Genomic DNA, 20900 nt, shown 5'->3' with positions numbered 1-20900 from the left:
AGGCTTCCTATTGAACAAGATGTTAACTGCAACACTGCAACACATTTAGTTTGAATAAAGCCTCCATTCTTTAATCAGTGTAACTGTCAAACTAAGGCAACTGTAACTTCTTAGTTTACATACCAGCATCACCCAGGGAAGAAATTTACTTCTGACTGAACACAAAGAAACCTCATCTACTCATTCAAATTATACCTTATTTGAAAACACAGGCATAGCATGGTTCTTGCCTGGGGAACAGGGGAGGAACAATGTGAGTATTTCTAAACATTTCCAGCCTTACCCATTTGTTGACAGACCCTTGAGTTATTTTGGAAGCTCTGTCTCTGCTGCCTGCCATGTCAGTTATTATACTGAAAATTTAATTGTACAAGGGCTTTGACACTGAACCTTATAAATTTGTTCCAACTGACCTTGTCTCAGTTATTTGCCAGCCTGGCACGGAGACTTAGCAGTCATTATTTGTTCTCATGCAGTAGGTAGGAGCAGCATGGAGCAGGAGATAGAATGGTCCTGACATTTTACATGACTTTAAATGAGGAAGAAGCTTTAAATAAAGAGATTATTATGCCCACCACAAAGAGTGTTGCATTTCTCTCAAACAGACCGAATTTAGGTTGTACAGAATTACTGCTTTGTACCGTGAGTGTGGCTGTTTGCTCTGTAGCATTTTCAAACATCTACTTAAACTTATTCCTCTTTCACCATTCACTTAATTACTCCTTTCTACACATTTCAAAAAAAAGTTTTAGAGCATGGCTTTCATGTTCTGAAAAAGGTACAAGTCACTGCAGCACATTAAAAGCAGAAAACATGTATCGGAGTACAAATCCCCAGCTGGATGTTTCACAAAGTTTCGGAAATCTGCAGCACACTTTTAAATCTTTCCTCGAAAGAATCACAGTGAAAAAGCAAAACACAGCAAAAGCTAGTGAATAAATGGTCCTATATTTGAATCACCACATCTACAAAAGGTTCAGTAGATTTAATCCTTATTTACACAAGTGTGAGAGCAAAGCATCACGTGCAGATTCTTCAGAGGTATGACTTGCAGTTGAGCTCCCTCTGTTGGCTCTGCAGCAGCTGAAGTGCATTTAGTAACTTCTTTTTCAATATAAATACATCACACTGGCAACACTAATCTCTGTGTAAAAATCATTATGTTGCACTACTAAAAAATGTGAAGTTCAGTTCTCATTAGAATCATCGGAATAAACAATATTTAAGAAAAAGAAAAACAGGAACCTCTAGAGGCTCAGGAGTGAGTTCTTGGAATGGGTGTCTAGCATATGGAATTCCAGATTATCTTGCAGCTCAATGATTTATAGGTTCTAAAAGAGAATCTGGGGATGAGTTTCTTGCACTTTTTTGTTCCATACTTTCAAACAATTGGGAAAGGAAACAAATTCATACCCAGTGCTTAGAGAGACTCTGCTCAAAAATGATCAGTGTGTGCTCTCAGTGAATTGATGGCTCCAAAGGAGAGCTGTCTGCACAGAGCGAGCTGACAAGGAGACTTGTAAACATGATTTGAGTCTCAAGGGTGAGGCTGCAAGCAAGATGGAAAGGATTTCCAGGAAATGAAAACTGGATGTGGGAACCCATGTCCATCCTTTGGGGTTGTGTGCTTGGTGATAACTTATGATAGCCATTGTGGAAAGCCACTGTTCTTTTCTTGAAGTCAATTTTCTCTATTTCTTTTTCTCCTAGGCGTCTGGATGCCAACCACATCAACTATGTGCCCCCCAACTGCTTCAGTGGCTTGGTCTCCCTTAGACACCTGTGGCTAGACGATAATTCTTTGACAGAAATTCCTGTCCAAGCTTTTAGGAGTTTACCAGCACTTCAGGCAATGACATTGGCACTGAATAAAATTCATTACATACCAGACTATGCCTTTGGAAACCTCTCCAGTTTGGTAGTTCTGTAAGTTTCATTGATTGCATTTTAGACACAGTCTTTTCTTGCAGGGCTTTGGCCTCTTTGTGATGAATTACTTGAGGATGCAATGTTTAATTTAGATGTTACTTGACACAACCCTTAATAATTAAATATTCCCCTAGTCCGTGTCCAGTTGGCAAATTATAGGTAAATAGGTATAGGCATGAGTCTGTTTTGTCTTATAGTCTTAATATTAAATTAATATCTTGGGGCTATGAATCTGCAGTTTCCTTTCTGCGATTGCTCTAGGCTTAGTGATATTCCTGAGGTCAAAAGATCAATGTCATTTGTTCAGAAAATGGTGTTTTTGAAATATAACTGCAGTTTTCTGGGTTGCATATGTAATACAACCCAAAATTTTTACAAATTTTCTTGGAGAAAATAATTTTTTTGCATCTTCCTACAATTTGACTAACATTTCCTAAACCACTTGTTTTGAACTATCTCAGAAGTTTTCATCTCAATTAAAAAGTATGTAAGGGAGTTAAAAATCACCTATCTGGTCAGCAAAACAAACAGGAAGGGAGGAATTGTGTGCTCCATAAGACTGACTGAGGGAAGATTAGAAACAGGAAATGAACTGAAATCTTTCTGGGGGACTTGGAAAGAATGCTGTCTAGTAGAAAAAAATATGCATTTCCCTTCATAGAAAGTATATGTATTTGGTTATGTTTGCATACCAGTTCAACTAATTGAAACATGCATGGCTGGCACCAAAATCTGGAAGGTATACTGGAGAGCATGATTTCAGCTTTTTATCTTCTGGGAATGTACCAAGTAGAAAAAAAAACTAAACTGGTTGGAGAAACTGAGGTGGAGAAGGTATTTCAGGACGCTTTGGAAAACGTTAGCATTATTAAAGAGAGAATGATATATTCAAGCTTTACAAGCTGTCTGAAACAATAGTTTGTCAGACACTTACGTGTTTTATATGTTTTAGCATATTCCAGCCCCAGTGTAACCACTGAACCTGGCACACATCAGGGTTCTTTATTTAGTCACTATCTCTCCCTATTGCTTAATATACTCATATAAGTACATAGGGCCCCAAAAATGGGGATTAACATCTGCCTTGTGCTGCAAAACCTTTGCCTTCTCTTTACATTAAGTGTCAATCATATTCAAGTTAAAGAGTGGATGGACTTGTCATTTGATTAGGCTTCTAGGCTTGTTGGTAAAGACAAGAGGCTGTCTTGAATGTTGTTCTCTAGATCCCTACCAGAAATGTAGTGATAAGAGGACAGTTAAGAAATTCAGGAGAAAATAATTTCATTTCATGCCCTGATTGCTTCTGCTCAGTTAGGTTTCCTTATTTAAGATCTGCCTTCCTTATTTCTAATCTTCTGGGCTATATAGTGATTAATAATTTAATCATCCCTCATTACGTGCAACATTTGATATTTCTGGCTCCTCAAAATCTTTCTGTGTGGTTCTACTTTCATTTGTTTGCTACTCTATACAGTCTGGCAAATTTTGAATTCAGTGCAAAAATGCATGGTCAATTGGAGCATGTCAGAACCTTTATAATTAAAGATCCAGACATAATTGGAATTTGGAGATGCACTCTTCATGTTAACTAAAGCGTTAAAGGTCAGTGTAGTCATTAAAAACAGAGTTGACTAGGTTTCTTCCTAGGAAAGGAAAAACCTACAGAACATTTTATTTTGCCATCAGAATCCCTGCCTTTAATGGACAGGTAGACTCAATTTCTGTAGGTTTTGCAGAAAATTCAGAAATCCTCTGATCTTTAATGATATTTTCAGAGCAGAGTGAAGTATTGAAGGGGCCTGGCAGCCCTCATTCACAGCCTGTATTTTCTTTTCAAGCAGTATTCCTCTAGTTTCCTTCCACTATAGGGATGAAGTTTGAGGATGAAATAACAGGAAAAATCTGTTGGGGAAAAGGCATCCTTTTTAAATTAAATGACCTGAAGTGCCTACAGGTTGTATCTACTCATATTAATCAGCTTGACTCAGAGTGGGTTTTCTCCCTGTTGTTTTAAAGACTTAGAAATAGGCAGACCTCGTAGTGTTTGTGTGTGGGGATTGGTTAAAATATATAAAAATTACTTTCAATTGCTAAGTATTTCAGGAAGTAGTTATTGATTTTCATAATTTCAAAGGAAGGCAAGTTACAACACTTTCAAGATTAGTTAATTTGCTCATCTCAGCAACGCTGCAACTTCTTGTCTTACTTCTTGTCTTACGGCTCTGTGTCTGCTTGCATTCTGCAAGCCTAAGGCCCCTTACCTGTCTGCCACGCTGTCAGTCTCCTCATCTGCTGCTGGTTTGTGCCATCCCCTCTAACACCATCTGAATATACATCTTCCAAATATACACCTCACACCCCACACACAGTTTTTAAGACAACATGTTAATTAACCAATTAACCATCACTAAGAATATGTCTATTTGATATGCAGATGCCAATCTGAAACTGCAGGATATAACATTTTTAAACAATCTAGGTGGTTTTAAAACAGATCCCCTCTATGAAACCAAATGGAAGCCTGTGTGGGTGGAGAGGTATCAGGAGAAAGAGTAGAGGGTGGTGGAGGTGCCTCCTATACATGCACTTTCAAAAGCATGACTTGCATATAATCAATGCATGCCAAAATAAGTTTCTTTTGATTTAACCATCAAAATGTTTTGCTTAAGTCCACTGTGTGCAGTGTGCTTTCCTGACTGCGTGCTTAATGTTCCCCTGCAGACATCTCCATAACAATAGAATCTATTCCCTGGGAAAGAAATGCTTTGATGGGCTCCACAGCCTAGAGACATTGTGAGTTGACCTCTTATTTGTTTCCTTTTTTTTTAAGTGTTTTCATTAATATTCTGAAAGAATAAAAATAGCCTAAAAGCCAAATGTGGGGTTTGGCTTGCCTAATCATTACAGGATCTAAGTGATAGTTCACAATGACTCTATGTAGCAAATCCTACTTTTGACTATAAAATTAGTTTGCCTTTTTAATAAGCATTGTCAATTGATAAATTGTTTGAAAAACAGTTGAAAACTGTATTGAGCATTGAAAATGAAGTGACTAGTTTAGTACTATCTACTAGTGAGTAGTTTAGTACTATTTATTTGTCTTGTTTAATCAGTAAAGCTAATAGCTAGATTGGGAACTGTCGCAATGAAAAGCTTTAACATTAAGAAACTGTCTTGCCATAGAGGAGCATTAAAAAATTAGATAGTGGGGTTTTTTTAATACCTGGAAAAAGCAAAAGTTCCAGGTAGTCAAATTACACATGTGCTTTACAAGCAGAGGAAGACAAATGTGTCAGTTGTAGCCAAGTTTTTGTCTTTAAAGAACTCTTATAAATAATAGCACTAGTAAAGATTGAAATTTCTTTAAGTTTTCACTGTAGTTCTGTTCAGACCAATTCAAATTTTCTTGAGTTGTCTAGCAAAAAATTGTTCTACAGAAAGTGCCAAAGAGGAATGCAGTGCTGGTGGTTGGTGCAAAGTATGTCGCTACAGTTAGTCAAATAAAGATGTCTTCTAGAGTCACCCACAGACCCAAAAAATGCTACGGGGACAGTAAAACCTTGCATATCCTTCCTACAGCACCTACCACAGTCAGCTGTGTCATTTTCAGAGATTTTAGATGTTCTACCAAACCAGAACAGAGGCTAAAAAGCCTGTTATGAGGAAGAAATAGTTTCAGACATGAATAATGTTAGTCTGAAAGTTTCTGTTTGCTTTCTTATCCACAGAACTGCGTTCTGCCCACTTTCATGTTTCATTAAGATCAGGAAGCAAGATGTTTTGGGCTTGTTGGTTTTTTTATCACCAGTTTTGATTACATTGATCCCTTGCCACTGAATTGCAGTTTTACAATTTGGACTTTTAGCTGGCTGCGAGTTGAGAAGAAGTCCCTTAGTGTAGCACTGGAAAGGGAGATGGGAAAGGAAGAAGGAAAATATAACTATTTTGGTTTTTTAAGTGATGTTCACATGGCACTTGGTCGAAAATGGGGGAAAATAGAACAATGGAATAAGTAATTGCAAACCCAGTCCCAGCCATCTGACACAAGAGAGATGAAAACACAGAGGACAGTCAGGAACCTGGGAGTAAGTGTAGGTGCAGCCACTTCACTGCAATAGGACAGTGTAGCACTTGCCTCAAGCACAGTAATTGCATACTTTGTAGACTGGTTTCCAGATAGTTTCAAAATAATCTAAAGATCTTGGTGTAAATGACGGACACCGGCTTTAAGATCATTTGTTTGCATTGACGCATAGGTCTGGAAATCACATGTAACTGGAGGGCAAAAGCAAACCGTACATGCCTGTAATCTTTTTGTCAATAAGCAGGAGAGATTTACAAGCAGGAAGGAAAGCCTTGTTGAATTCAGACAGCAGTTTCCTGCCTGCATTACTTCAGCCTGATGCTATTTCAATTTCAATCTATTGTAAACTGTGGCTTGTGTTTTGCCTGTTTAAAAAGGCTTTTGGTCCCATTTTTCAGACTGCTTTCATCACAAAGCATTGCCAGAGAACATCACAGTAAACTGGCATATCTCAGTTTTAGTTTCAGGTGTCTCCTAAATGCTAAAGGATACATATGTCATGCTGAGAGCAGAAGCAGGATTATAATCCATTCAGCCTACCAGAATAAAATCTAATTTCTGCTGCAGCATGAGCAGTTCTTAAAGCAGAGGTCACTACCCTAGCTAAACTATCATTTTTACAATTTTTGTGGTTAGAAGTATTCTTTGTATAACTATTGTCAAGTCTTAGAATTAACAATACAGTTAGAAATATTTATAGTGAGATGTATTAACCATGTAAAATGCAGCTCAACAAACAAAGTTGTTGAATATTCTGTTTGAAAGATTTTTTTTCCCCTGGTAATACTTTAAAGCAGTGAAAAGGATAGGCAATTTACAAAACAGTAGTATCCAAATTCACTTACGTTCTCTTTATTGCAGAAGAGCTTAGATGTAATAAAAATAGTTACATTTTTATGTGTGCTGATAAAAAATAGGAATGATAATGTGCCCTAAATAGAGTTTGTTGGAAAACATCCATACACTTTTGAGGATTTCCTCGCTTTTTGCTGTATGTATCTTTCAGTGCATGGAAGATGATAGTTTATTACAAGTGCCAAAAGTGCTGTGTTATCTGTTATGGAGTGCATAACCTAAATAATAAAATCAAATTTTTTACAGAGATTTAAATTACAACAGTCTGGACGACTTCCCCACTGCTATCAGGACACTAACAAACCTAAAAGAACTGTAAGTACAGAGCGCATATTAGGAAGGAGGATGTTTTGTCTCGTGTGTGATTATATTTTTTAATGCTGGTGATTTTATCAGTAGTCCTTACAAAATGATACTCTAGGATAAACTAATAAATATGCCAACATACATAAAAAATCATTTTCAGCATTCAATTTAGGACACTCAAGTGCTGACAACTTTTACTTTTAAACTGCATTGTGCAGTCGGTTTTCTCCAGGAACTTCATCCTTGAATACTGTAAATAATAAACACACTTTATTCACTTTTAGTCCCAAACACAGTCTCAAACAGTTAGATTTTGCAAACAATGCAGTATATCAGTCTTCTAGCCTAAGAAGAAGAAGGCATGATATCCTTATTAGTCCATCAGGTTTAAATGTCTTGACCAACTTCCTCCCTCTTCTCCATTAAATTAAAGCAATTTCTTTAAAATATATATAGTCCTTTGTAATGCTGCTTTTGGATGCACAGCCATAGTTTGCATTTAAAAGAAATCCACAATGAAAATAAATTATTCAAATCTATTGTAAGAAACAGCTGTATTATTAAAAAATAAAAATAATTAAATTATATTCACACATCATACACGCAATGTACACATCAATGCATATGTTCAGAATTCTTTCCATTTGAATTATTTACCATGTTACTGGTACCATCAGCATAGATTTTTGACAAAACTAGGTAATCACATACTAGTTGGACATGGCTGTACCCCTGCTACATCAGAAACTGATCTAAAAAATACTTCTAAGTAGCTAACTGAGATTTTTCCAAAGCAGGGATCCCCAGACACTTTTGATTCCTGCTCAACACCTTCAGTGTTGACAGAATGCAGCTCTGGAAAAGGCAGCAGGGCTGAGTTTCTCAGCCCAACTGTTCTCAGCTGCTGTTTATGTCATAAAATAATTAGTATGAAATCCAGTGACCTCAAAGGATTGCCTTTTTGATGATCCCTGGAGTCAGTAGCCAAAGATGGATAACTCAGGTTTGCAGGACATGCACCTTATCCAGTCCAGCAAAGTGCCTCATGGCCATCACAGGACTTCACCTTTAAGTATCAAACTTATTATTGCACCTAAGCTCCTATGTGCAAGAAATATTTGGAGTTTGAAATTGTAACCTGACATCCCAAATCCAGCACAGATCATGAAACCACGTGGTTCAGTGCTTTGGGACCTGGAAGCTGATCTTGTAAGGATGTCTCGCACACAGTTGTCCATGCCCTGCTGTTCTCACCCACATGGGAGCCCAGCCCCACAGAAGTTCAGCTCATTGCAGGGCCACCTTAGTAAGGGTGCTTCTGAGTGGGACCTCATGTCTCTCAGAATTTGTGCCCAGGCTGAAAACACAAACTATCACCTTTTGTCTACAGCTAGTAGCAGATATTTCTCTGGGAAGTAGTCATGTCATTTCCTTGGGTTTTCTGCCATGCAAGGAATTCCATTCAAAACCAGTCTGTTTACTGGTTCTAGATTAAATGAGATACTCATATTGCTTTGAGTCTGCATCTGCATGTTTTTATTGCATGCAGAGGAAGTAGGGATGTAAAGCCTTGCTCTGTGGCTCATCACCAGTAGCACAATGCCTAAACAAGTAAACCAGTAATGTGGAACCTGTGCAAGTAATGGCCAAGTGTGCTTGCATCAGTGAACAATTGGACATTTAGTAATGCATAAATTTAAGCTGGGAAGCCTTCTTCATACCCGACTCAACTAATGGGAGTTTCCCACACAAATCATCATTGTTCTTTTGAAATCTTAGTTGTTCCTTTTGTTTTTCACAATGGGAAATTACTCATATGAATGAAATCCAGCAATTAATGATGAGACAAAGATTTGGCTTTCTGTCCAGCAGGCACAACTACATTTTGGTTGTGTACGTGTTTAAAATGTTTCAAAAAAGAAGTGTCTTTGGGAGGATCAACATTACAATATTATGTATAAAATCATTTACTTGATAAACTTGTGCCATCCAGCAAAAGAAATAGTTGCAGTTCAACAAGCACAGGGGGAAATACATTGTTAGTTATTTAATTATTAGTATCTAACTATTAATGTTCTTAGTTCATATATGTGTGTATATTTACATTATATCTATACACCTATTTGCATATATTCTGAATTTTAAAAGGCCATTTTGCAGTTTACTTCATCTGAGTCACTTTGTTCGTTTAGAAAAGTGCAGAATTTCAGCAATTTTCCTTCCCCCTCCACTCCCCTTCCCTCTGCTTTCCTCCCTTTCCTTCCCCTTCTCTCCCTTTCCCTTCCCTTGTTCTTTTTTCATTTCTGTCTTATTCCAGAAAACAAGAATTATGCCTTTACATACAGACACATTTTTTATTACAAATGAAAAACAATGACTACAGATTGAGTCTTCCCTTTTTTTTTTCTTACCATATAAACCATTTTTCCTTTTGTAGGGGATTTCATAGCAATAATATCAAGTCAATACCTGAGCGTGCATTTGTGGGTAATCCATCACTTATTACTATGTAAGTGATAAGAATCTTTTCAATGACTCCTTGTATTAGAGAATGTGAAACTAAGTATTGTATTTGTGGCTAAGTGTCAAATAGCTTTTCTTGTGAGTACACTATGTAGCACATCATCATACAGGCAAGCAAGCTCATATCTTTCCAAATTCATGGAAAGAATGGCAGTTTGCATGCCCTGTTTAAGGGAAGCAAGTAGTGGTCTCTGGCCTTTGACCTTTTATTTGAACTGTTTCTTCTAAGTCTCTCAGCACTACTGGTAATGCAGAAGCTAGTGAAAATTACTCTTGATGTATTCCAGCCTGAGTTCCCATTCTCTTACATGAAAGTGCACTTAATGGTGAAACTTAAAAATAAGAAACTGCGAAATAAATGTAAGAAAAATAACAACTCATCTTGAGTAATATTCTGTCTGCAAAAGCAGCATGACTACAAAAGGGCAAGGGAACCTCTTCTGAGTAGGTGAAGTTCTGACTTTTTTACGTCTCAGGTCATAACAAAGTTCTTCATATGTGGATTTCTGTCTTTGCAAACCTGGAAGGAAGAGAGAATATTTTGTTGACTGTCTTCTGGCTTTAAAACCAGGAAAACAGCTAATACTTGAATATTAAAAATGTGGAATGTGATTGATGAATATAGATTAGAGGGTGAGAAAAGTTCAAAGATTCACCTCTGCTACAACCAGAGCTGCACAGTACGTGATTCATCATGGAAAGTTTATTTGTTTTCTTATAGTATAAACACATATTTAAAATATTTTAAAATACTTTTCATTAAATGTCTTTTATCATCTTTTTTCAGACATTTTTATGATAACCCTATCCAACTTGTTGGAAAATCTGCTTTTCAACACTTACCAGAACTCAGAACTCTGTATGTGTTTACTTTTTTTTTAATTGTCTTTATATATTGGAATGTGAGAGTTGTCCCACACTTCCCTTACCGTAATTTTATTGAAATTATTTTTTGAAATTCTAGGGCTTTAAATGGTGCTTCACAGTTAACTGAGTTTCCTGATCTGACAGGGACTACAAGTCTGGAGAGTTTGTAAGTGTTAGAGAAGTATTTTTGCTTTGTTTTATTATATTGGATACTGCCTTGTTGTAAAGAATATACTAAAAAAAATTCCTGTTTTTCATACTTTAAAAAGTAATTTTTTTTTTCATAAATTCTTTCAATAGGACACTCACAGGAGCACAGATCACCTCTCTCCCCAGATCAGCTTGTGACCAGTTACCTAATCTCCAAGTGCTGTACGTTTCAGTAACATTATTAACATTCCATTAATACAAGAGATTAATAGACAAATGAAATTATTATGATTTCAAAATTACGCAATTACTGCTATTTCTGTGTATCACATTACGTCTTAGGAATTCAGCTCAGGGAGCAGGCCCCAGTGTTACTCAAAAAGTTTACAACAGGCTTATCAGCCAGGATTTCCCATACATTGCTACGAAAGACAATTACTTAGTATATTTTTAGGAAAAGGTAAAATGTTCTTGATTTTGTTTAAAAAAACCACAGACCTACCTTATTTTTATTCATTCTTTCTCTCCTACAGTAGTTTGAGATTTTTTTCTTACAAAGGCAGATATTTCAGTGAAGTGAATTAGAGTGGGTGAGGGGTGTAGTTTTGAGTCCTTGTTATGCTCCTGTTTTAGCGTCTTTCTCAACCAGACATAAGTAGCTGACTGAAATTTTAACAGACTATTCCTTGGCATAGTTGGGGTATATTTGATATACTAAATATTCAGTATTATTTTAGCTTGCAGACTTCCTTGGAGTGTGCTTAATCACTAATGAAAGTAATCATTGTGCCCACTTCTTTGAGAATGAGCCAAGAACACTTTCCTCCATCTATTACATCACTAGGAATGTATTTGGTATTAATTCTTTGACCAAAATTGAAATAGGACTTATTATAATGCATTATTTGAATACCAAAGTGGATGTCAAGATCATTTCCAGAAAAAAATTAAGTTAATGGACTCAATATAATCATTTCCAGAATGATAAAAGAAACAGGTCTGTTGCCAGAAGAAAGTCTGCACACAGACTTAAGTTGAAATATGTCCTGTATTACTCAAAACCAATAAATTATCTCAAAACAGAAGGCAACAAATACTACAGCAATTAATAACTTGTACAATTCATAGTAGAGTAGGACTGTCCATTGGAAATTCACACTTACTATTTTTGAGTATCACCCTATATTATTAGAGCTGATACTTAAAAGACTGGGGAACCAGTTTAGCATCAATTTCAAGTACTCAAGACTTGCTCTGACCCCATTCCTGTGAGATGGAAATGAGCCTGCGAAGTCCTCCCTTTGGTTTGCACATTAGTTTTGCCTGTTCCATGAAATGTAATGATGCCCTGAACACCTTGAGTGACTTGGAGACCACGCCCTTGGAGGGGCTCCCTGTCTCAGATACACTCAAACATTACAAGCACACACACTGCTTTGAAAGGCAAGTGGTGCATCCCATCTAGCCACCAATACTTCCAAGTGTGGATTAATGTAGAGCAGAGGCGTCCTGGGTGTCTGCACACCTGCAGTAAAGGTGTACCTGAGAACACAGTCACAGCAGTCCTTGAAAGACTGCCCTCAGCATGGTTGCAGTGCACATCAATGTGGGAAACGAAACCACTTGCCCTCTGCTGCTTCCAAGAACCTCATATATTAAGAAAGTGGGAAAAAAGACCTTAAAAATAAACAAGTAAAATATTTCTTGGAGCACTGACAGAAACTGAGAAGGGTCTCAAGTCTGATTTGGAGCTTTTTTCTGTGTGTGAGGAGGGAGTGTCAGTATGTACAAAATTCAAGCTATTAACATATTTTTGAGAGGACCTAAGTCACAAATCTATACATGACGAAATCCACTTTCTGCCAGACATAGAAAACATCCTTTACCTTGGCCTAAAAGCCTCTTGCTCATTGAATACCCTCCTGTAATGTCTGATTTGTAAAAAATACAAAAACAGAGGCTATAATCTTACTTGCAGGAACAAAAAAAAAAACCCCAAAACCCAAACATATTAATGTTTGCATTTGTACATATTAAAATCAGAGTAGAATACCTTAAAGACACACACTGTCATTACTTGCACTACTTCCACAAATCAAATATAAAATAGTCTAAATGCCACTGTTGGAAAAATAACAGTGAAAATACAGTTTTGCCAAGGAAGTAAATAGGTGGAGATGAACCAGTTTTAAGGAATTTGAGAAGCAAGAAGAATTTCACAGAAGTGAAAAGTGATTACTCTTTCATGTGATAATACTGGATAACTGTGGAAAAGGATATTTTTCATAATTATAGGCTTAAGGTTTTTTCCTCTATGCTTTTCACAAGCATATTTCCCATTCAGCTTTCCCTGAGCAACACACACACACATCTACCTATCTATCTATCTATCTATCTGTCTGTCTGTGTAGGATGAGACTCTTGGGTGATGGGGACTGGTATTTGGTTCCTTTTTTTTTCCTCTAGTTTCTTCAAATTGCCTGGGCTTGGTTTTGATTAGTTATATTATACTATAAATCAGTCCAGATGTTTCAGTTATTCTGTAATTTGTTGAGTTTTGGCTCAAGTCTTTTTAAGGTGTTTTTTTTCCCCCATGTGGTGATTGATTTCAAAGTTAGTTCCAATTTTTTTTGACCATTTCCCTCAGTTATAAGTTACAGCAGTCTTAACGATCAGAGGCAATAGTGCTTAATTAAAAGCATAGAATGGAAAGCTGATTCTGATTCTTATCAGAAAAATACAGGATCTTCTCTAAAAAATACATGAGTATATATATTTAGTAGATTATTTTAAATGGTTTAAGTATCAGAATTTAAACTTGATAAATATGAAGTCTGTGATATAAATCCAGTATTCCCTATGAGTAGATGGCCAATATTGTTACTGTAAAATACTCAGCAGAAATCTATACTTCAGGCAGGAAATCTTCAGACAATGCAAGTAATTTGCAAATATAGGATATGGAGTTAATATATCTTGCCTTTCCCCCTCCTCTCTCAAATTAGAAATCAAAATCTGACAGATGAGAGATAAGTGAGTTTGTAGACTCTTATTCTTCTGTGGATAAAACCAAGTTATTTTAAACTGAGCATGAAAGTAGATCATGAAAGCTATTTTTCTTCTAACATTACTTTGATATTATTCTGTTCATTTCTTGTAAAATACAGGGATCTGTCTTATAACCTGCTGGAAGATTTACCCTGTTTTACTGCATGTAAAAAACTCCAAAAAATGTAAGTGTCAAACTACCCTAAAAAGTTTAAAAAGAAGCATCTATGTGTGTTTGAGCATAATTAACTTAGTTATTGCTGGCTGATTTGACACACCCCAGATACACTATATTGATGTGGATCGTAAACACAATCTAAAACACCCCAAAGTGCCCTACAAGTGTCTTTGAAACTGAGGAGATTCTTACTGCTTTTTCAGTGACTTGCATCACAATGAAATTGGTGAAATCAAAGCAGACACATTTCGGCAGCTGGCTGCTCTTCGATCTCTGTGAGTACTCCCCCAACAGACATTCACACAGGTCTCAAAAACATGGGGAATATACTGTCTGTCCACTAGGTATCCTGAAAGATCCTTATTTCAGTTTTTCCACACTTTAATCTTTCACCCATTAGATCATAACTGTGAAAGGAGAACAAACATGATGAAGTTTAACATCTGCAGCAATTAATTAAAATACACACATCTGTATATTGTAGCTATATTATTATAGCTGTAAAAACTGTTACTTTTAAATGTTTCTGTTGGAGGTAGAGAGAGATACCAAGCCAAAGATGGTATCTGTTGACAGGTTCACATTATAATCAGCTCTAGGGAGCGTGAAGTCCTTTTATAGAGAACAGTGTCTTAATACATAGAGTCCAGTGATATGCACGTTTCTAGTTTTCACACAGACATATGTGCTAGCAGAGTAATTTTGTCAAGAAATTACTCATGGTTATAAGTCTTTGCAGAATTGAATGCACACTTTTTTTAAGAGTTGCTTTTAGTCTTTTTGATTTTTCAGGGGCAGTGAAAATTGAGCTTAGGAAGGAAGGCCTACTGACCATGGATTTGCTGTTCTTAGTCATATCATGAGAACATCTTAGAAGACTTAGTCCATATAAACCACCCTTCTTTTCTGCTGCCTTAGGAGGCTGTGAAGCAGACTGAAAAGCCTTAGACTGGAAGACATTAAGATATTTTAAGAACACTGTCAGTTTAGCAACTAACACCACAATTGACTAACAACTTAAAAATGAAAAAAACATTTTGCACTATGAGATATGCAGAAACTAATTGAAAATATTTGCCTGTAATTAATACCTTTTTTATATTTAAGCGTCCTAATCAAGTGTTTGAAAACTTCCATATTCATTCAGTGGGTATGTCATTTTCTACTCACTTTTCTTGTAGGGATTTAGCTTGGAACAAAATTAAAATTATTCACCCCAATGCCTTCTCCTCATTACCATCTCTGATCAAACTGTAAGTATTTGTATATCTTTTGCATTCAAATTTTTGCATTTTTCTTGCAAGAGCATACAAAAATTTAATAACTTGGTGCCCCAGCAGAAATGGAGGCTTTTTCTGTTCTGATCATCTGGTCTGTTGAATCAATATCTAAATGTCTGCTTTCTTGTACTTTACCAGTTCCCATAGATATTATGGCAAAGCTGCATACAACCCTGTGTCATCAGCATGATTTAGGGTCCATGAAGATTATCAGTGCATCCACCTTTCTTCATTCAGTTTGTTAGCAGTTTAGTTTGTTGTAGGAGTGGGGAATATTTCCTGTTAGTTATGTTTCAAGACTGAAGAATTGGATTAAAAATTAAATAAGAAACTTTTTTCAGTGTACACTTTTATTTCTTTGTTCCTCATTTGACAAAACAGTTTCTCTTCTTTAGTGAGTTCAGGCAGAGCAGTTAGTGGTCAAAACATCAGCAACTAGTGTTTATCGACACTGTCTTCCCTCAGCTACTCAGACAAACCTCAGCTTGGAAATGTCATCTTCATCTGCTCCAGCCCAGACCTGTCCTACCCTGAAACTCACATCTTCCCCATAAACTTCACCTCCTCCTTATGGAGCTTTCAGGGCAGCTGTGCCCTCTGTCGTTCCACCGAATCTTCTAAACTGTGGGAAGCTGTTCTAGCACTGGCTCCTTTGAATTCAGACAGTCTGATGAACAGATTTCAAATTCATTTGCTAGTCTCAAAACCGGCACTGTGAACATTTGGAGTCAAAATTTGGCAACAGAGACCCAACTAACTGCTAGATATTACTGTTAGCTTTCTGCTGGATATATAGTTGTGTGCTCCTGAGCCGTGCTGTAACTTTGTTCTGCTGACTGGGGCCTCTGTTTAATGCAGGCATTTTTATTGAGTTAGAAAAGTTTAACCTGTTTTTCCAATGTGACACTTCTACTGCTGAAGAAAAAAATGAAAACCATAAGCTGATTTTTATTTGCTGTTATGCAGGGATGTGTCATCCAACCTTTTGTCCTCTTTTCCTGTGACGGGGCTACATGGTTTAACTCATTTAAAATTAACAGGAAATCATGCCCTACAAAGTTTGATAACATCTGAAAATTTTCCAGAACTCAAGTGAGTATGTGATTAAAACTAATAAGCCACATTTGTGTTCATGTGCAATGGAAGGTGTGTCAGTGTGTAATGCATGTTACTTCGTATTGCCAGTCTTTGATCTGTGCCATTAAAACTAAAGCAAATATGATAAAAATGATAGACTTATTTTATTATGCTCACTTATAACTGAAGAAACTGTGAAGGGTTTTGAAATATTAACCTCAATACTTGCTTAGTACAAGCCACATCTGCTTCCTGTTGATATGTTTCAAAAGCTGTTAAAACAATATCTCTGGCAGCTTAGTGATATGTCCTTCTTCTACTGAACTGTGCTTACAGAACTTCCATTATATTTAATGAGAACTCAGAAAATACAAGGGAAGAATATACTCGTGAAAGTCCAGAAGATTTTACTGGTTTGAAAATGATTTTTCTGTAATCTTTTGATTAAGATTCAGATAATACTTTGCCATTATTACTAACACACTTTGATACTAATAATTTCTGCTGGGTCCTCTGTGATAGAGGAAGGAAGTGTCCTCTAATGATCATTTGCAGCTCTGCCAGCTACTAGATGATCGTGCCCTGTATGGGTATTGAACCTATGACCTTGGCTTTATTAGCACCATGCTCTAACCAACTGAATTAATTTCAGGGTCACAGCAAAGAGAGTTTTCTCTCTGAATTCAGGGTATTTGGAAGTGTCTAACTCTCCCTTCATTTTTATATTTTAATTAGAGGATGCCAAGTGCAACATACATTTTATCATGTTGTACTGTAAGAAGCTCAGTATCGTAAAATATGAAACAGCTGAACAGTGTGCACATAGTTACAGAATCACAGAGTGGTTGAGGTTGCAAGGGACCTTTAGAGGTATAAAAACTTCTTACTCATCTAAATTGATCAATACAGACACATGAAAGAGCTGAGCATCCTCTTCCCCATTTTCATCAATAGCACTAGTACACCCTACAGAGCTGAGCCCAGCCTATTATGACAAGCCTTGAGGAAGCAGTCAGGCTGCCAGCCACTCCTTCCTTCTTGATCTGATGCTTTGATTCAGCGCTGTAAAGAACTCAGTGCTTTGCTCCATTCATCGTAACTGTGCCTTCCTGTTCACTATCAGCCCCACACCTGTCTGAGGTAGAAAACAACCTTGTGTCCTCTGCTGCTTAATCTAAAAAGAGAAAAAAAAAGAGGCATTCCTTGCTAGAGGAAAAGAAATTATCAAGAATGCCGATATCATTAATAAGATAAGCAGTATATAAAAATAAATTCAGCCAGTGTTTCTAAAAGAGTTTAATTTGACAAAGTCCAAATCTAATTACCCACATCAAATAAGCACTAGCTTATCTGGACTGCTTCCAGTACTGTACACCTCTGAGAGTTCTGAGAGTTCCTTCCTTTTTTTTCTTTTTTTTTTATGTACCTTTTGCAAGAAAGAACTGATACCTATTTCCCTGCATTGCAACGTATGTTTTGTCCTCTGTGTTCTGGGTTGCAGCCATTGTGTGCAATTATACTTTACACGTAGATTCAGCAGCATTTGCTAATTTGAGAATTATATGTATATCTTAGTAACACAGAAGGAGAAAAACAAACAAACAAACTAAAACTGTTTAGTTTAAGAAAGTATGCTAGAAATACCTACAGAGAGAACAAGAGTGGGAGTCTTGCTCTATAAAGATCATTTAAAAGCCGTGGATGTTTTTGGATGCATTATCAAAGTAGTCGACCAGTACAATGTGAGAGGTCTGCATTTCCAGTGTATGACAGGACAGCAGGCAAGTAGAAGCACAACAGCATCTGGAAATCTGTAATTATTAAGTACATAGAGCTGCTTGAATAACCAGAGAATACATTTCTGTTAGTTCCTTGAGCCTAAAATATCCACTAACTGTTCATTCCTGTAACTACATCAATGTCTTCCAAAAGGTCTGAAGGCACAAGTTGCAGACATCACTTCACAGAACTGTCAGTGTTTCTTTTGATAATTCTTTTTTTTGTTCCAAAAAAGGGCATTTCTTGTTGGGGGTTGGGATTGTTTTTATCCCAAATGATTAGCTATGGGTTAATCTAGTAATCTATGGGTATAATAATAGGTTATTTGAGAAGGGCTTCTGGGAAAAGTGTTCAAAAATGTTTAATCATGATAATCTCCTTATTTTAAAAGATGGCATGTGGACAAGAATGAGTTAAAATGAAGTATTTAAATCTGCTGGCATGAGGCTGCTTCATAGTTAGATCTTGGTTATCTTGAACTTTTATTGAGTACCCTAAAAATTTTGTCTTGGGTACAAGGGTACAAATTATTCTGGTTAATTCCCATCAGAAATGTAAGTATATTAGAATCTAAATGCCCCAAAATGAACTAATTTAAAAATCACTTTGGGGCTCAAGGTTCTGTTTGTTCTCCTTTGTACCTGCTTTTGGCTAGTGCACAAGTTTAAGTCCTTTTGGCACTGGGCCTGATTCAGCCTGATTTCTTTGCAGATTTCCTAGGGGTTAGAGGTTGCTTATTACACTCATTATGTTAATTTACACGATTAACCTCTTGAAAGTAATCTGATAGGAGGATCTAATTCTACTTTATTCCTTTTAAATCAAGTCAGAATAGCTTCTAATCACCTATTTATCTTTGAATTTTTTGGTTTATTGGGCTTTCAGAATTAAGGTGAGTTGCTAGGTTTTACTATGTGCTATTGGCAAACTGTGCAAATTAAATAGCTCTGCTTCCAAAGCATAAAATATATCTACGGAATTGAATAAGTAGTCTGTAGAACTCAGATATATGTAATTCTCCTGTGCTACCCCAGAATTTGCACATCCCCAAAGGAATTAAATTCACAGCATACTAGAAATGTGCAATTTTCTGACAAAAGAAACCCTCATAATCATTGGAACTCACTGCATATATTCAGTTATGTGTTAGGAATACTAATGATCTTAAGAGTTATAAATGAGCATCCAGTGTCCTTCAAGAGCTGTGCTCACTTCTAAGACAATTCATAAAGTAAAACGCTTCTCTCAGTGATACATTTTCACACAGAGTACGAAATTCTGATTCACTCACCTTTTGGTTTGGAACACTGCTGTCTTGATCTGTGCACAAGACACAATCTCCTTTTTGCCATCTTACTGTGAAAAGGGTTGGATATGGAAAGAGGTGAATAAAGCTTGAATTCCAAAAGAACTCATTCTCCCAAAATTGGAGAAATTCCATTTTGGAAGTTTTTTGATTTTGCCTGTGAGGCTAGTAGATCAGTTGAGATCTTTGCATCTGCTTTTTTTAAAAGAAACCATTAAGAAAGTAACTGTTGGAGAAACTGTTGAGTTACACAGTAAAATCATTAAAAATCATAAAATAGAAATATAACTCTAAGTAATATTCGCTCAGTGGCAAGGCATAGATCTCCCACTTTCATGTCTCCTATGAAAACACATGAAAAAACTTCATTGTTGCTTTACTAAAATTAGCCTGGAAATCATCTGCATTTCTGAAGTGGAATTTGATATGCAAGTCGTTATTTTGTATTATCATGACTGATTTTTACTCAGATGTTTTTACTTTCAGTCATGGATATTTAAACAATTTCCTTTGTGCTGACGGTAAAGGAGCAGTGCAATCCAATAATTCTAGTGTTAAAGCAGTATGCTTCCTTATTCTTCTACAGGGTCATGGAAATGCCTTATGCTTATCAGTGCTGTGCCTTTGGAGCTTGTGAGAGCCACTACAAAATCTCCAGCCAATGGAACAAAGATGAGAATAGCAGCATTGATGATTTTCACAGGAAGGATGCTGGGCTGTTACAAATTCAAGGTAACCATCATCTTAGGCTTTTAAATCTACCCGCGGGCTGCAAGCAACCTGTGATGTTAAATCCAGTACTCTTTACAGTCACAGAGGCTCGCCCTCTCTCTTGCCCAATAATGTGTTATTAAAGCATTCCTATGCTTAACAAACTCATTATTTTAGGTCTGCCATTCAAAAATCTCACTCCCTCACCTTTTTGTCCGAACAGTAGCTATATTAATGTTGGAAATGAAATCTTCCCTCTATATTAGAGACAGGGAAGTGCAGCTAGTATGTAACTCCATACAGGAACAGGCCAGCAAAGATGTAGCTTCTTGCCAGCCTCAGAAGTAGCAACACATACTTTGCTTACCCACATGCTTCAGGGTGATTTACAGCTTAAGTGGCTACTTTGGCATGCTTTTTCCTAGAATCATAGAATATGCTGAGTTGGAAAGGACACGTTACGATCATTGAGTCCGACTCCTGGCCCTGCACAGGACACCCCAAGAATCACACTGTATGCCTGAGAGCATTGTCCAAATGCTTCTTGAACTCAGGCAGGCTTGGTGCTGTGACCAGTTCCCTGGGGAACCTGTTCCAGTGTCCAGCCACCTTTTTGGTGAAAAACCTTTTCCTGATATCTTACCTAAACCTCCCCTGAACTCAGCTTCGTGTCATTTCCTCGAGTCCTGTCACTGGTCATGAGAGTGAAGAGATCAGTTCGTGCCCCCTCTGCCTCCCCACGGGAGTATATTGAAGACCACAGTGAGTTCTCTCCTCAGTCTCCTCTTCTCCAGGCTGAACAGACCA

The 20900-nt window shown here is 36.9% G+C and overlaps 1 protein-coding gene across 4 annotated transcripts in view; it reads left to right on the top strand.

The window, feature by feature from the left end:
- The window catches only part of LGR5 (leucine rich repeat containing G protein-coupled receptor 5), a 58900-nt gene that overhangs the window by 31285 nt on the left and 6715 nt on the right, over positions 1 to 20900 (top strand). Inside the window, exons 5-16 of one of the 4 annotated variants that reach the window (XM_008926868.2) lie at positions 1711 to 1926; positions 4651 to 4722; positions 7115 to 7183; positions 9612 to 9683; positions 10485 to 10556; positions 10662 to 10730; positions 10865 to 10936; positions 13882 to 13947; positions 14144 to 14215; positions 15122 to 15193; positions 16187 to 16312; positions 19969 to 20114. In XM_008926868.2, coding sequence (XP_008925116.1) covers positions 1711 to 1926; positions 4651 to 4722; positions 7115 to 7183; positions 9612 to 9683; positions 10485 to 10556; positions 10662 to 10730; positions 10865 to 10936; positions 13882 to 13947; positions 14144 to 14215; positions 15122 to 15193; positions 16187 to 16312; positions 19969 to 20114 — 1124 coding nt within the window. The remainder of the gene's footprint in view (positions 1 to 1710; positions 1927 to 4650; positions 4723 to 7114; positions 7184 to 9611; positions 9684 to 10484; positions 10557 to 10661; positions 10731 to 10864; positions 10937 to 13881; positions 13948 to 14143; positions 14216 to 15121; positions 15194 to 16186; positions 16313 to 19968; positions 20115 to 20900) is intronic. The other 3 variants (XM_018080864.1, XM_018080866.1, XM_018080867.1) reach the window with 3 other exon arrangements.

This window comes from Manacus vitellinus, unplaced genomic scaffold, assembly GCF_001715985.3.
Source record: "Manacus vitellinus isolate BGI_N305 unplaced genomic scaffold, ASM171598v3 scaffold_5_pilon, whole genome shotgun sequence".
Taxonomy (NCBI): Eukaryota; Metazoa; Chordata; class Aves; order Passeriformes; family Pipridae; genus Manacus; species Manacus vitellinus.
Note: the sequence above shows the minus strand (reverse complement) of the source record. Positions and strands in the feature narration are given on the sequence as shown.